The sequence below is a fragment of the Sordaria macrospora genome, chromosome 3 (assembly GCF_033870435.1).
Source record: "Sordaria macrospora chromosome 3, complete sequence".
NCBI lineage: Eukaryota > Fungi > Ascomycota > Sordariomycetes > Sordariales > Sordariaceae > Sordaria > Sordaria macrospora.
Genome location: NC_089373.1, coordinates 2,670,606 through 2,685,827, shown reverse-complemented (window position 1 = coordinate 2,685,827; position 15,222 = coordinate 2,670,606). Strand labels below are relative to the sequence as shown.

The window sequence follows — 15,222 nt, the reverse complement described above, 5'->3', positions numbered from 1 at the left end:
GGGGAGTGGCGGGGGACGACTCGACTGCCACACACCCATCACACAACCATTCAGGCATCAAGCGTGGGGAGTAACCACCAATGGCGGCACCATGATATTGTGGCTTGAAATATATGATTGGATTACTCCAGCTGACGGTGTAAGAGGGGACTGTCCAGATAAAGGTCAACCGAGCCGGGACGGGTCTGTACAATGACAGCCCCTTTTGGCGTTTTTATGATCTGACTTTGTCTACGAATTCCCTGATTTGCACACCACATGGAATACTAAACTTCTCATTTATGTCGCATTTCCGCGACAATTCCGGCCCTCGACATTGACTAACTATAAGCTGGACCATCGATTCTTTTTCGGCCCCTGCCGAACCCCCCGGAAGTCTATCCGAAATCATTTTATACCAGGTGCAACATGTCCGACAACGCAGCCGACAGTCCTTTGTCCACTGTCAGTAATGTTGTTGGCCTGTTTACGTTCACCCTTGGACTTCTCACACTCGTTGTCACATTCTTGTCCATCACGCACAGCGCGGAAAAGGAAATGGGCGACATAGATGGGAAATTGAAGGCAAGAAAAGATCACATACAGCACATAAAAGTCTACTTTGACAGACTCGAGAGAGAAGCGCATCGAGATTGGGAAGGGAGTTCAATCAGGGGCAACTTTCTGATGACCCTTGACACAATCAAGCAGCACCACCGAACAGCAACAGCTGAACTTCAGAAAAACAGCAAAAGCCACCACTGGTGGTGGTATTATCGGCCTGACGGTAACATACTTACCTCTCTACTTTTCAACATTTATCTTCTCCACTGGAAGGAACATGAATAAGGTACTAACCGAAGCTTGCAGTGATGGGTGCTGTGGAAGCGATGGAGACACAGTTCCAACACCTCAACACCATCCAACTTACATTCCTTCTCATGTACTCACTCCCGCCCACCAATCAAATCACATAAGACGATCCTGTACTGACCGGTAACCCTCAGCACCACGAGAAGCCAAGAGGATAACATAAGCGAGATCGAAGCAACCCTCAACAAAGTGAAGCGAGAACTCAGGTCCGACTTATTTAAAAAAAAAAAAAAAGATTTGATGTGGTCCAAGACTGACATGCTTGCCAACCAGAAAACTCTCAGATTCTTCGAGCACCACAACCAGCTCCTCCCGCTAAATATCATCCTAATGACAAGCTCCTTTCGTCGCCACTCCCCAATGCTAGGTTCTTCTACCGACTCCCAAGTCCCGTCTCGAAAGACCTTAAACCCTCCTCCCCTCACAAACCAAAAACGGAAACTCCACCACCGGCCCCGTCTCCATATCCCCCTTGCCAGGTTCACTCTCCACCTTCTTACTGAGCACAAACCCCCTCTCAACCCTGACCTCCTCAAACCCAGCCCCCCTTAGCACCAGTTCCATCTCCTCCTTAATAATCCCATGTCTCTCCACGCCCTCCATCTTGGCTTCGGGATGGAACCTCCTCGCCTCCGGCCCGAAATTCTCAAAATCCGTCGTTATGACCCTCCCACCCGTCCCATCAGCGTTAAGTGAAGGTGTGAGCGTACCATAAATAGTGCGAAACAGCGCCGGCAAGTCCGCGACGTGGTGCAGGACTAAGTGGGAGATAACCAAATCGAATTTCCCGTCCCACGCCAGACCCGTTACGGGGTCAATTTTCAGTACGGGATCCTCTGGGTCTTGGAGGAGATAGGCGACTGGTCGGACGTTTTTGACTTTTTCGTAGGCGCCGCCCCATGCAAGCTTGTGGGACAGAACTTCGATCATGCCCTCGGCGGCGTCGACGGCTGTGAGGGAACGGACGTGCGGGGCGAGCATCAGGGAGAGCAGGCCGGTGCCGCAGCCGATTTCGAGGACGTTGTAAGTGGAGAGAACGGAGGGGGGAGGGAGGTGGGCGAGGTAGGATTCGAAAGCTAGGGAGGTGGCGAGTTGGATGGAGGGGTTGGAGTCCCAGTTGGCGGCGTCGGCGTTGAAGCGGGCGTTGCCGCCAGTGCCAGGGGCGGTGACGGTGATGCCGGTGGTGGTGCCCGTGACGGGGGTTGGGTTGGTGATGGCTGCGGTGGTGTTGGTCACAGGGGGTGGGTTTGTGATGGCTGTGGGAGCGGTTGCGGTTGGGGATGTCATGGTGGGCGAGTGGATGGCTGGTGTATGTGGGTTCGAATGTGAATGTGAAGTTGAAGTTAAAGATGAAGTTGGAAGTATGTTAGTTAGTGGTTTAGTTAGAGTTTAAGGATGATGTTGAAGAGTTAGTGAGTTCTTAAGGTTATAAGAAAGGAGGGGAAGTTGGAGAAAGAAGTTATTACTAAGCCGCTCTTGGGGTAGTAACATGTAGTTAGCGTATTAAAACCCCTCTCTTGCTTCGATCGATGGAGGTTTCCTGGAAAAAGCGTCGTTGGGAGTCGCTTCTTTCCGGGATTTGAAGATGCTGAACAGTAACCTTGATCTGAAGTCCAGATACCAAGAAAGTGACGTCATGATATATATAATGGCGTAATCCGCAATTTTGTGGATGGCGTGGTGGACCGGTAGCAGTCCATATCGTAGAAGATAGCTGTAAGGCAAAGAAAGTATCATGGTTATCGTTATAGGAGAAACACCTGAAAAGAACAACCTCCTATACAACCGAACGGGTGCATCCCTTGCTGCCTCAAGGTAGCAGCACAATGTGAATAGAAGCAGACAGTCCAGCTTCTCAAGGACCGCACTCCATCAGCGTCCACACATCACCATTACTTCCTTTAACCGTATCCCCAACTTTCCTCTCCTTTCCTGGCTCTCCCGCAGTAATCATCATATCAACAAGAGCTTCCGGAAACGCCAGGGTTTCATCCTTATCATCCAGTTTCCTCCCCTCCTCACCACCAAAATACCCTCCAACCCTCGCATCCAACTTCCATCTCCTCTCCTTATCCTCACCACCTGCACCCATCAGCTTCCACCGCTCACACAACAACTCATCCCCCCTTCTCAAAATCCCCTGCGTCCATCTTCCTACCCTCACAATCCTCCCCTTCTTGCTCCCCGCCTCATCATCTATCTCCCAAACAACACATCGCGACTGTGACCCTTCCTCACCTTCCTCATCGTCATCATCCGGCCCCCAAACTTCCTCATACTCCTCCTCCCTCCCCGTCTTAGGGTTAACCATCCTCCCCTTCTCAAGCGTCAACCTCTGATCCTCCGGCATTCGGTACATATCCCCCTCATCTGCCGGTGCCTCATCCCCATTCTTACTATCCGCCGAGTACACAACCCTAGAATCAACCCAATGCGTCCACCTCCCCCTCACATACGGGTATTTCCCCTTCTTCAAATCCGCCACACTCCCATTCACCGTGCGTCCATCCGGCAAAATCAGTTTCTGCCCGTAGTAACCGATAGTAGGGCGGGTGGGGGTGTGCGTGGAGGTGCCGGCTATGGCCCAGTCTAGCCGGGACACGGGGAGGGTTTTGGATTTGGCTTCTTCGGCTTTAGGTTCGGTCTGGCTGAAGACAGAGGCGTGGTCGGTGGAAGAAGGGTCTTGTTTGAGAATGCGTAGATCAACAAAGCGGCCGCTGGGAGAGGTGAGGACGATGGTTGAGGTGGGTTCCGAGGGTGGGGGGTTGTCGGTGCCGCTGGAGGAGCTGGAGAGCCAGCGGATGGAGTGGCGGATTGAGACGTCGGCTTCTCGTTCTGGGGCCATTGTGGGTGGTGTGCCTTTTCTGCGATAGAACTTTGTGTGTTCAGGCTCCCAATTGAAAGTGTGAGAGTCCAGGGTACGCCGTAGTGAGATGTTTGGTGTATGTTGAAGACGTGGGGTGAGATGCGTGAGGGGTTGCGAGTTGGTCCCTCCGATATGCGGCGCTAATCGGCCTTCGCTATCGCAGCGTATCACTTACCCCTAACCCTCGTGATGGTTGTTTACCAAGCCCCTGAATACTTCGACTGTTTGTGTGCTTTGTATTACGACTATGTGCGTGTGGAAAGAAAATGGTGTTGTTCCAGATGTACCACATCCTACTTCTGCTCAGACAGCTCCAAAATTATCAATATCAAGTTGAAATCGATCCAAATGCAACGGTGACTGCGGGGAGAGAAGGACCATGTTTGAGGACAATGACAGGTTGCCCTATATGCTTGATTCTCAAACACTGCCACAGTTTCATACATCAAATGGACATCTAACGCATTACATCTCTATCGTTAACAAACGCTCATGCAGGACGAGAACAAAAAAGCAACGACTTTGGCCAAGAACATGACGATTTCCGCTCATTCATCACCTTCCACCCGCTGCCCCAGCTGCCGGTCGGTTGGGGTCGACCGGTGTCGCCGAGACCTCAAATGGAGCCACTGGTGACCAAGGCGCGTCATTGACTGAGTGATGAATGGGCCCCGTTGGTACAGTCCCGCCAATTTCATACGCCGGGTGCTCAGTAGGCAGCTCGGGTGTTGTATGGGCACCAGGGACGTGAACCTCGTGTACCTCGCTGTGTCCAGGCAGCTCAGGGATTGTGTGCGCACCAGGAGCGTGTACTTCGTGGATCTCGTGGTGGATGGGCAACTCGGGTGTGATCTTGGTGTCGTCCAGTTGGGAAACGGAGTACACGGCAGCCGCATAAGGCTTATGATCCCCTGGGACTTCCTGCGTTGGGTAATCTGCGTAGACTTGCTGAGGCGCTCCAGCGGCTGAAGAACCAGGCGCTCTGGAAGTTTCCGTTCCCACAAGCGACCTCGTGGGGTCAACAGCAGAGTCGCTGTCATCGCCGGCCTCAGGGGAAGCTTGAGCGGCGGCTTTCTTTTGCTGGTTCCTCCGGAATAACCACCCTACGGGGAAGAGAATCACAAACATTATCACACCAACAACCGTGCCAGCAACTGCTCCTTTGCCCATTGCTGGCTTGTCCGTGTCCGTGTCCGTGTCCTCTTGTTTTGACCCTGTGCTATCCAAAGTCTCGGTGGTGAGCGATGCGGAAAGGGTTCTCGTAATTGTGACCAGGTTGGGGTTGCTGCGACTCGCGGAAGCGGAATCAGATGTCGAGTCGGAGTCGGAAGCGGTGGCCGAAGTCTCGGCCGAGGTGGTGGTGGTAGTGGCAGACTCGTCCCGATCTGAAGCCTGCCAGTTGATCTGAACCATGTTTGCAAACAGGTCGGGCTTCCGAGAAGGGAATGTCATGGTACCAAAATCCGTCATCTGCCCATTCTTGCACTTTGCGGTAGGCTGTTCCATGGACAAGGTGCCCCATCGGAGAACACACGTTTGGCCTTCGCTTCCAAGGTCGCCGCATCGGAACCCAGTCGGGCAACACCCAACAGCTGTCTCACCCTTTTGGAGTGGATATTGCGTCTTCCAACCGGTTGAAGTGACGCCATCCACGACACTCGCAGTGCAGGCTGATGTGTATCCTTCTGGGCAGTACAGACCAGGGGAATGGAAACCTCGTGCTCTCCCCGGCCAGCAGTCTTTGTTGTCCGTAATCGGCTGCCCATCATTTATGCACATTTGATTCCTCCATCCGAGCTTCTCGTTCAAGAAGATGGCAGTGGAACATGCTGCAGGCGGTGTGAAGACCGTGGTGAGAGGCCCGAGATTGACTCTATCCGCCAAGGCCATCGTGCCATTGGCTTTCGGCGTGTTTCTTGAACGGCCGTCGTATCTTCGTCTTGGTGCCTCAGCTTTCCGACCTGGTGAAGAATTTGGAGCCCAACCGATACCGCGGTGATCACCAAGGCAATGTTATCCTCCTGAATTGGGGTGGTAGTCCAAGGTATTTTGGTGAGGTCCGGTATGGTGACGGGGACGATCAGGACACACGACCCTTCAAGGTGATTTTTGATAACCCTGAAAAGAGAAACGTAGGGCAAGAGAAGCGCGGAACGCATCAGAGCATCGTAGGGCGGCAGACCATCACCTTATCTTTTCTCTCCTAGCGACGCGCCAAGGTGACCGAGGATGGTCCTCATCTCAAATTATTCAGGGGTGTTGTCAGCCCTAGCGATTTACCCCGTGCGGGTCGCCTAGGCCCCCAATCAGGGACTGTAGCTTTGCGGAGGAAGAAGCACACCAAGCTCAAGAAGGAGATGGTGTTAACAATAGCGGGCACTGAGCGTTCTTGGCAACTGTGGCTGGACCTGCAAACAGGGCTGGGGACGGGACTTCGGGGATTGCTCCAGACCCTCACCCACAACTTCCGACCCAGGCGCACATGCCCCTTTTCTCTTTCATAGGCCGCCATACGCTGTGCAATGTCTCCATCCCACCACGGTCTTCTCGCTTCGCGGTGCAATGGCACTGACCTTTAACTTGGCGGCGGTGGGTTCGTTCGTACCTCTGGAAGCGGTTTCAAATCTCAACGCCGATGTCGCGGAAAGGCCGGGTTGGATGTCAGAAATTACGGGTAGCCTCAGTGGATTGATGATCTGCATTCAAGTCAGAAACATGGAGTTGGGCTCTTTGCGGTTAAATGATAAATGAAGCTCGAAAAAGGCAGAAATTACCTGGGTGTGCAGGCGACCATGGTGTTGTGAAAATATGGTACTCTGGCTGCGGAGCCGGGTCTTTGGGGTTTCAAGACTTTGCTGGTGATCGAGGTATGGCGCCGTGTTTTGATCCGTGAGGTGAATGGAAAAGAAACATCCTTGGCGATACATCAAGAGAAACTTCCCATCGGCGAGAACTTGCCCTTGTTTTGGGTTGTGGCTTCCGCTCCGTAACTTCAACGTGCTCCGGCTTGGAGGCACCTGCGGTCTATGGACAGTCGCTTTTCAGCGAACCTTCCCTTCTTCTTTCAAGTAGCGATCGAACTCGGCCCCAATGGATAAGAGCGCATGAACATGAAGAAGGCACGAGGGACAGCTGTTGCCTCAATCCGCAATGGGATGTCCATCGTACTTCTCTCATTAATTTTGCTCGCTTTACTCCAAGTCGAGGTGCTGGATCTGGACAAACTTCTCCTCTACATCTCCGTCCATCATCTCTACATCCTTCAACCCTCGAGTCGTCTTTGATACGCACACTTGTCCACAAAGCTCCTAAAAGAAGCCTCCTCCTTGCTTGATTATTGTTAGGTCGACCATATATATGCTCCAGTATTCCCTTTGTCGTCCCTGAAATTTGTTCCTCCGCCATCTCTTGTAAGTGCCGGAGTCAACAACCCTCTCGCGACTTTTCTCGCTGACCTCCGAGTCCAGCCATCTGCCATCTCACCGATTATGCCCCAGTCCACCCGCATCTTGCAAAGAGACAACGAAGAGCTCACGCCCGTCGAAGAGGAAAAACTTCGCGAGCGACTCATTTTCCTTCGCTCTCCTCCCCTGCAGAGAAGACCCTCAGACACTGAGCCGCTCGTCATCGGCTCTGGCTCTGGTACCCAGGGTCACACGCACAGCAGCTCTGCTCGCACCAGTCTAATGAAGAACCTCAACAACGACCCCTACAACTACTCTGACGACGAAGACAACTACGACCAGCAGCAATCCTTGTCTTCTTGTCCCAATAACATGGACCACAAACACCATCACAACCTATTGAACAGCAAAATCAACAAGATCTCCCACAAACACTCAACAACCTCCACATTTGATACATACTCCACGGCCCCCACAGCTCCCGTCTCCTCCTCCAGCAGGGGAAACGTAACCAATCCCTTCGAGGACCCTGCCCATATCGAACCCTACGGCTCCGGTTCTTCCACTCCCTCCACCATCCCCTCCAGCTCATCTTCTCCCCAACCTCATCCTCTCTACCGAACCAACCCCAACCCCAACTCCAGTTCCCTTCACCCTCATCCTCATCCTCACCCTCCTCAAGCTTTGCACAGTAACCACGGCCTAGACGGCACGGTCTCTGCCAACACCGGTTTCAACGCCGGGGCTACTCACAGTGGCCTGCCCGTTCCGGTGACCCACAAGCGAGTCCACACTAGCACCACGATCGGGTCGAGAAGGTCGGGCAGATCGACTTCTTCCAAACTCTCAAGGAGGGTGAAGAGGTTCCCAAGGGCGGCAAGGCGGGCCGTCAAGAGGTTGCTCAGACGGGTGACGGGCAGGAGTAAGAGGAAGGATAAGATGAAGGTTACTTGGACTGCTCCGCAGGTTTGAGCTGATGGCAGTTTAAGTAGGAACGAGAGGGGAAGGGAAGAGCTGTGTGTGATTGGTAGGGGAGTCTTGTTGATGCTGGTGAGGCAATGTTGGTCAGAGCGTATGGACAAGGGTGAATTGTAAAGATTGGGGAATACGGAGTGTATGTTGACGATTGTTGCTTGTTTAGACTTGTGGAAGATGCAACAAGGATTTGGCGTTGATGTCTATTGTCGTCCTGGGCAAGTGCTTGTGCCCGTAGGGGCTTTCCTGTCGGGTGATTTTTGAAGGGCGACGATGTTTATGAAGAAACCAATGGTTAGTTAGTACATGAATCGAGACGGTAAAAGAAAGAAGCAAAGGCATGGATGGATGACTTACTCTGAGCTGCTTAGAAAATAGAATGACATCCCTCGAGGTTCTTGGGAAAAAAGCAAATCTTGAAACATACCAGCAGGAAATCATCAAAGCAGAAAACGAAGAAAGAGATCGGTGAGCAAAAGCATTGCACTGCGGCGGCAATGTATTCCTTTTCCTCCCTCCACCACCCTTCCACCACCCTTTTCCGATAACCCTATCCCAGCTCCTCCCTTCGACGCGCTCGCTCGCAATACCAAAGTTGGACATTACTACTAGTATAGTACACAGAAGTTTTGTAGAACCCTTCCCCCGACCTCCAACCTCCAAAATATGGAATATGCCAAAATGAAAAACAGCGGGGATATCAAGACAAGAGAGAAGAAAAAAAGGGAAGAGACATGATATAGAGAGTTGCTGACGTTGCGTGACAGTCGTTCGATGATGGAAGAAAAAAAAGGAGAAGAAAAAAGAAGAAAATGATGAAGGATGAGGGATGAAGATGGCAAGAAAGAAAAAAAGACCGTTAATGCAAAGGCTCGCCCATCCCAAGCAACCCAACCATGTCCGCCACCAAGAAAGAAAAGGCATATCCAGTCCATGACGAGCCGCCCAGATTCGCAACCCGGGGAGGGTCATCATTCCCTCGGATCCTTCCCGCCCCCTCCCAGCCCAAAACTCATCCCCATACTCATCCCCAACCGATCCATCGTCCCCCTCCTATGTCCATGCCCCAGCTGCTTCCCGTCTCCTCCTCCTTTCCCCATCATTGCCCCCCTCTCACTACCCGTACCACCATGACTCAAAGCCCCAGGCGTCTGTCCCGTCACCCGTCCCCACTCCTCCCACTCCCTACTAACCTCCATCAGCACCCCGCCCATGACCTGCGCGCTAGCCATGAGCCCGTGGCCTTCCCCTTCTAGGATACGCACCTCGCACCTTCTCATCATTTTGCCTAGCCATTTGACGTTTTCCACGGGCACCCGCGCGTCGCGACTACCGTGGTGGATTACCACGGGTCGTGTGATATCCACGTAGCGAAACCCAATGGTGTGACGGCGCTCTAAGCAGACTAAAAGGTCCACGGCCGGGTTGGCGCCTGTGGTGGCTAATTGCCAGATAGCGTGCGTGAGGCGGTGGTCGTATTGTTGTTGGCGTTCGCGCTCGGCGAGAGCTAAAGCGGCGGCGATGTCCGAGTCGGAGAGGGTGGAGTGGCGACTTGGTGTGTGATTTTCGTCGATGCCGGCTAGGTTGGTGGATTTGGAGCGGGTGTGCTTGTGCCCGTTACTACCGCCGATTCCTTTGTTGCTGTTGGTGATGGTGGGCCGGATGCGGTCCATATTTTCGTCTGCACCTTCAGCAGCTGCAGCAGAAGAAGTGTGGATGATGCCGGAGGAGGTGGCGGGGCGGTCGGAGTCTTTGTTTTCGATTATGCCTAGGGAGGATTTGTCCTTTTTCTTGTCGCGCTTGGCGCGTTTTTGCTTGGGTAGCGAGGAGGTGATGCTAGAGCTGGTGGCGGCCATGAAGTTGCTGTTGGCGACTTTGAGGATGGGTGTTGGTAGGGCTCTGAGGATTTTCTGGCTGGTGGGGATGGCGTTGGTCGGTGGTAAAGGGTTCTGGGAGCCACCTCCAATAACGTTTATTTGGGATGGTGGAATCCAAGGAGCCAGGAGATGGATCTTTCCCCTGATGTGTTGAGGCATGCGTAGCGCGGTTGCTAAGGCGTAGATGGCGCCAGCGGAGTGGGCGAGGATGGAGAACTTTGTGATTTTGAGAGCTTGACATATCGCATAGACGTCGTCTGTTGAGAGTTAGCAATTTGACTACTCAGATACCATCGGGGAAAAAGCATACCAGGCCAGCTCAAGGGCGTAGTGTTGCCATCACTGTACGGCTCACTATCGCCCACTCCAGGTCTATCAGGGGTAATCATCCGGAGCTTCAACGTCAAAGCCAGCTCGTCGTAAAAGGCCGTGATGTACCTCGTCAGACCCATGCCCACGCAGCAAAAGACGGCACTCCCGTTGGGGTCGCCCACTTCGCTGAAGCTAATTACGCGACCCGTCTGCGGGTGTCGGATCTTCTGGCTCAGTCGGGGACTACATAGGTAAGCCTCCACCGCGTCGTCGATGCTGTCTGCGCTCCTTGGCCTTTCGTACGTGACGTGCGGTCCGATTCCCTCTGTCGAAGAAGATTTGTCAGGATGATTTCCATTTCCAGGTAAAATAGCGCCCGAGAGTCGTTTTAGCTTACTGCTAGCTCGCTTGTTTTTCACATCCGAATTCCCGTTACTATCACCGTTACCGGCCAAAGAGTCCGGGTTCAGAAAAGCAGATTTTCGTTTCGATTTGGGGTCCGCATCGCGATCCTGGGGCCGTGACTGGGCAATAGCGGGAGACGGCGCAACATCGTCGGTTTCGGCTTCTGGGAACATGTTGATTGTAGGCGTGGATAATGCTGGTTTCACATGTAAGTCTGCAGAGAGGCGCAAGGGGTCCAGCATCTTTCTTTCGCGACGTTTCGGTCTCTCGGTGGATGGCTCGGGGGGTTCGCTGGGATATTCTTCGAGTTCGTGAATGGTGTCGTTTGCGCCAGTGTCACTATCACGTCTCGACATGCGCGAAGCCCGGGTAGATGACCGCTTGGGGTTTTGTGACCTCCTTAATGATGACTCCCTGGTTGGGATACCAGGCGGGGAGCTCCCGAAGCCGCTGGGAGGTTCCCACTCGGTCGACAACTTGGGTGTAAGAGGAAAATCGGTGCCTGGTTCCTCGCTGATGATGCTCTCTACCGAAAACGGATCAAGACGTGGTGTCGAGCTGCCGCTTGTTGTGCCCGTTCCAACCAGTCCCGTTGTTGAACTTCCCGCTAGTGCCGAAATGCCAATGACGCTCGCCCTCTTGTTGTTCTTCTCAGCTTCTTGTTCGCGCAATCTCTCCTTGCTGCTCATGTACATCAACCCGCGCTGACTGCGACCTGCTGTCCTCCAATTCCAGCTATCGGCAGATTTTTGTCGGCGCAATGGTTTTGGGTCGGTTACAACGGGAGAAACCGGTTCGCTTCCTCGTTCAATGCTCAGCCTGCCGATGCTCAGCTTGCCAATGCTTTCGACTCCGGATGCAAGGGAGGCCTTGCTCGACGATCGCGACAAGGCGCTGCTGCTACCGCGCGAGAGCAAGCTCCTGAGACCGGAGGGTTCGCGCGTGTGGGCCGGGCTCTTTGGTGATTTTGCGCCCTTGGAGGAAACGGATATCTTGGATGTAGGACGGGATCTGCCAGTCCGGACAACGGGAGGGCTTGCGGTGGCTTGGTCTACGGGTACATATTCGTTCCACTGACTGTCGTTTGGCTTGGAATATGCGCCGTAGTCAACACCGAACGAACCGGACTTTTGGGTGGGGGAGTCGTTGAAGGACAGGCCGATGGGGCTGGTGAGGCCTATGGGTTCGAGACAGAAGGGCGACTCGAAATGGGTGCTCAGCGGGCGCGAGATGGTGGAGAGGGATGTGATGAGGGACGAGATGACCTCAGGAGAGGCGGGTTGGATTGGCCGGTCGCTATCCCTGTGATCCCTGTCTCGGTTGGGGTTGGCGTTGTTGGCGCTGGCTGCTAAGCTGGCGGCGGCGGACGCGTGGTCGGTGCGTCGGTCTTTGTCTTTTCGTTCGGGGGTTCGGTTGGGATCTCTCCGGTGGTTTTCCAATGTTTGCCTCCAAGTTTGTCCACTTGTCTTTTCCGGTTCGACTTTTGTTGTTGGCTTGTTGGTTTCGTCTTGTTGGTTATCAAAGAGGTTTCGGATGCGGTCTCGTTCGCGGGATCGTCGGGGGATAGGGGGTGCTTCTGCCAAGTAGGCAACCGACTCGGACAAGTGCTGCTGCTGCTGCTCCATTATTTCAACTTATTTGGTCGACGACGACGAGTATGGCGGTTCCGGAGTTTGCTTATGGTGGGCGGCTGGGGACAGCGTCGAGCCTCCAACTTCTCCTTTGCTGGGGAAGCGGCAGTGTAACGAGTGGTGCGTATATTGGATTGTCTCAGAGTCGCTGTATAGTTATTCGATCTCTCATCGAGGTAGCTGGTTTTGCTTGCACTGGACTCCCGGCTTTCTGGACCATGACCTTATCCCGCTGCAGGTAGTTGAGGCTGCATAAGCAAGCAATCAACTTTGCGTCTGCAGGTACGTCCAAGCGATTGGGCTGAACCGACGAGGTGGGATGGAATGGCAAGCTTTGGGTGGTAAGACCAATCGAGATCGAGTCGTCGCAAGAGTCACAAGCCGAATGTGTTGATGGTGTCGTCGTGGGGGGGTATTAGGTAAATGAATATTAGAGATAGAGTAAGTTTTATCGCTGTAAAATTAGAGGGGGATTAGAGTGCGATCTGCTTCTCGTAAAGCCCAAATTCGAAGCACCGGGTATCGTAGCGAAGGTATGATATTAGGTTGGTTTGGTAGTTGCGTCGTCGATAGGTATGGTTGTCGAACTGGTAGAGTGGGAGAGAGGAGAGGTGTTTCCTCAGACCATATCGATATCGACAGACGTCGATAGAAGGTCGAAAAAATAAAAGGTGGGTGGAAAAGGATTTGAGATTAGACTAAGCAAGATGACAGAGAGAAAAAAAAAAAAAAAAAAAAAAAAAGACGAAGTGCCGGGACTCTCCAAAGTCTCCAACCAAATCCCAAAGAAGTGGAAGAGATCGAGTCTCGCCGAATCTGAACAACCAGCCCCGGACACATGTAGAAATCCCTATGAACCCTAATCCCGGACTGGTCGCTCTCTTCCTTGACACAAGGGAGGGAAACGAGCGAAGAGAGAAATGGTATTGGACGCAATTCGCGAAAACACTGGGATCATGGAAAAGATGATCCATTCAAGGTGGGATTGGTGCTTGTCAAATGTCCCTTTTGCTGTTGCAGTGAGTGACAGTGCTGCCCTGTGACCCTCCAATGCGCTCCAATGATTTTGAATGCTTCTTCGGTTCCAAGATTTCAAAAGGGTTGTGTTGCTCCAGTTGACCCAATTGCTGCAATGCTGCTGCAGGTACCGCTAATAGCGCCGGTGATGGTGGGGACCTGGAAAAGCTTGTGCTTGTGTCTGTGGTTGAAGACTTTGCTCAACTTATCAGACTGGCTGGCATCATCCAACAGGATGAGCTGGAGATCCTCAAAAAACAAAACAAAAACACAAGATGAGGATCTGTGACCTTTCAAGGGAACGATGCTTGGGAACCGGCATGATTGGCAGCTCAGATTGACGGGAGTGATGGAAAGTGACTTGGGACGGTGCGCACCCACGCACAGAGCTCTTCCTTCACATGAACAAGTTCCCGTCAAAGTCCCGGGCAGGTCAAAGTTTCGATCTCCTGCCCTGGTAGCGCCAGTCTGTTAGTGGTCACCGCTTCCCATCACCTAAATCACTAACAGCAACAATCATGGAAATTGGATCTTGTATCACCACCGGGGAAGATTCCCGTCTGGGAAAGCTTCGCAAGAAAAAACGCAGGGACTGTCGTCTTGCCTTCTCTAAAGTTCTTAGCGCACCGACCCCTCATCATCTTTTCTTTCTCTCTCCTTGTCTTTTTTCTCTGATCCCTCCACTGAACCTCATGCTGCCCCTGAATATTCCCTTTTTGGTCAATAACCTCCAATCATTCATCCCTTTCGTTGTCCAAATCCACTTTTCCAAGTCCCAACCCCTTGGGCCCTAACCTTTAGGCTTGAATCTTGAGATGCGGCCGGATTAACAGGCAGGTTTTCTCCGCGATCTTGGGAACTATCGCTGCGTCCAACTGTTCCGAGACACTGGGATTGTGGGAGGTTGTTGCACTTCCAGATTTGGACAGCAGCTATGTATAACAGGGAATTCAACCACCACCACCATCGATCGCACCATGACCATGGCCATGGCCATGGCCATGACAACTCTCCTTTGCTTGCGAGCCTCATTGCCAACTGTACACTTACTGTCCTCGGATAGTCGGGATGCAACATCAAGGAACACCAAGGAAACGAACGGTACGAGGTGTACCTACGTACATACAAGGTAAGGCGAACAAAATGAGGTGCAACCTCTTTTCTGACTCCTCTCGGTAACGAGGGTAGGTACTTGAACGACCAGGACCCTGGAACAACCGAACAAGTGGCTTGAGCTTCAGCCCACCGGACTCGAACCCGCTCACCCATGAGAGAAAGCTTCTGGAAGGGCGGGTGGAACAAATTTCCCGCTTCTATCGTTCCTTGTTGATATAACGGGACGGATGGTAGCCGTGTTATGTATAAGGAGAGGGAGGGTAGGTAGGTACGAGAGATGATCGGTGCATCGTCCCTCTCTAGACTTTCTCTCCTTTTACTTCAATGGGGGAACTCCAGCAAAGAGTTCAGCGTCACCGTTTGAGTAAGGCCTCGAACTTCAGATACGCAACCAACCATCTTGCATCCAACTTTTACACATACCTTACATACGTGACCTCAGACGGTAAAAAGCAACAAGTCGAAACGGAACCGAAGCACATGGACCCAACTGGGAAGCCCCTTGCTCATTACCCATACATCAACTCAGATCATTCCCGCTTCCGTCCATTATAACTGGCTGCTTGTGCCCAAACCGTGCTCCAACGGCCGCGGGACCGGGAACCAGGAAAACAGAGGACAAGAGAAGATGAGACGACACGAATAAAAAACGGGTCGGGAAGGCTATCCGAGATTGAACTCTTGTCATCGTTTCGGTTGGTGGTGGGGGTTTTCGGGATTGAGACGGACGAGAGGGGCATGGGCCATGGAAGAAGCTATTGTGATGT

At 52.8% G+C, this 15,222-nt stretch overlaps 5 protein-coding genes across 5 annotated transcripts; 2 read left to right on the top strand and 3 right to left on the bottom strand.

Moving 5' to 3' along the window:
• Positions 1–6: 6 nt before the first annotated feature.
• On the top strand, positions 7–1,209 carry SMAC4_12813 (uncharacterized protein). The gene is made up of 4 exons (XM_024655378.2): positions 7–766; positions 850–922; positions 987–1,058; positions 1,126–1,209. Exons 1-4 carry the CDS (start codon positions 409–411, stop codon positions 1,169–1,171), a joined length of 549 nt encoding a protein of 182 aa, XP_024511274.1. The 5' UTR covers positions 7–408; the 3' UTR covers positions 1,172–1,209.
• A 48-nt stretch (positions 1,210–1,257) lies between these two features.
• SMAC4_03055 (uncharacterized protein) lies at positions 1,258–2,332 on the bottom strand (the record flags this gene model as incomplete). The annotated part of the gene is made up of 1 exon (XM_003349419.2): positions 1,258–2,332. The coding sequence occupies exon 1, from the start codon at positions 2,137–2,139 to the stop codon at positions 1,258–1,260; it is 882 nt and encodes a 293-aa protein (XP_003349467.1). The 5' UTR covers positions 2,140–2,332.
• Positions 2,333–2,707: 375 nt separating this feature from the next.
• Positions 2,708–3,700, bottom strand: SMAC4_03054 (uncharacterized protein; the record flags this gene model as incomplete). Its single annotated transcript, XM_003349418.2, has 1 exon — positions 2,708–3,700. Exon 1 carries the CDS (start codon positions 3,695–3,697, stop codon positions 2,708–2,710), a length of 990 nt encoding a protein of 329 aa, XP_003349466.2. The 5' UTR covers positions 3,698–3,700.
• Positions 3,701–7,206: 3,506 nt separating this feature from the next.
• SMAC4_03053 (uncharacterized protein) lies at positions 7,207–8,438 on the top strand (the record flags this gene model as incomplete). Its single annotated transcript, XM_003349417.2, has 2 exons — positions 7,207–7,893; positions 7,920–8,438. The coding sequence occupies 2 exons, from the start codon at positions 7,207–7,209 to the stop codon at positions 8,046–8,048; spliced, it is 816 nt and encodes a 271-aa protein (XP_003349465.1). The 3' UTR covers positions 8,049–8,438.
• Positions 8,439–8,652: 214 nt separating this feature from the next.
• On the bottom strand, positions 8,653–12,913 carry SMAC4_03052 (uncharacterized protein). Its single transcript, XM_003349416.2, has 3 exons — positions 10,684–12,913; positions 10,285–10,611; positions 8,653–10,231 (listed from the first exon to the last, which is right to left on the bottom strand). Exons 1-3 carry the CDS (start codon positions 12,314–12,316, stop codon positions 9,069–9,071), a joined length of 3,123 nt encoding a protein of 1,040 aa, XP_003349464.1. The 5' UTR covers positions 12,317–12,913; the 3' UTR covers positions 8,653–9,068.
• Between the last annotated feature and the right edge of the window lie 2,309 nt (positions 12,914–15,222).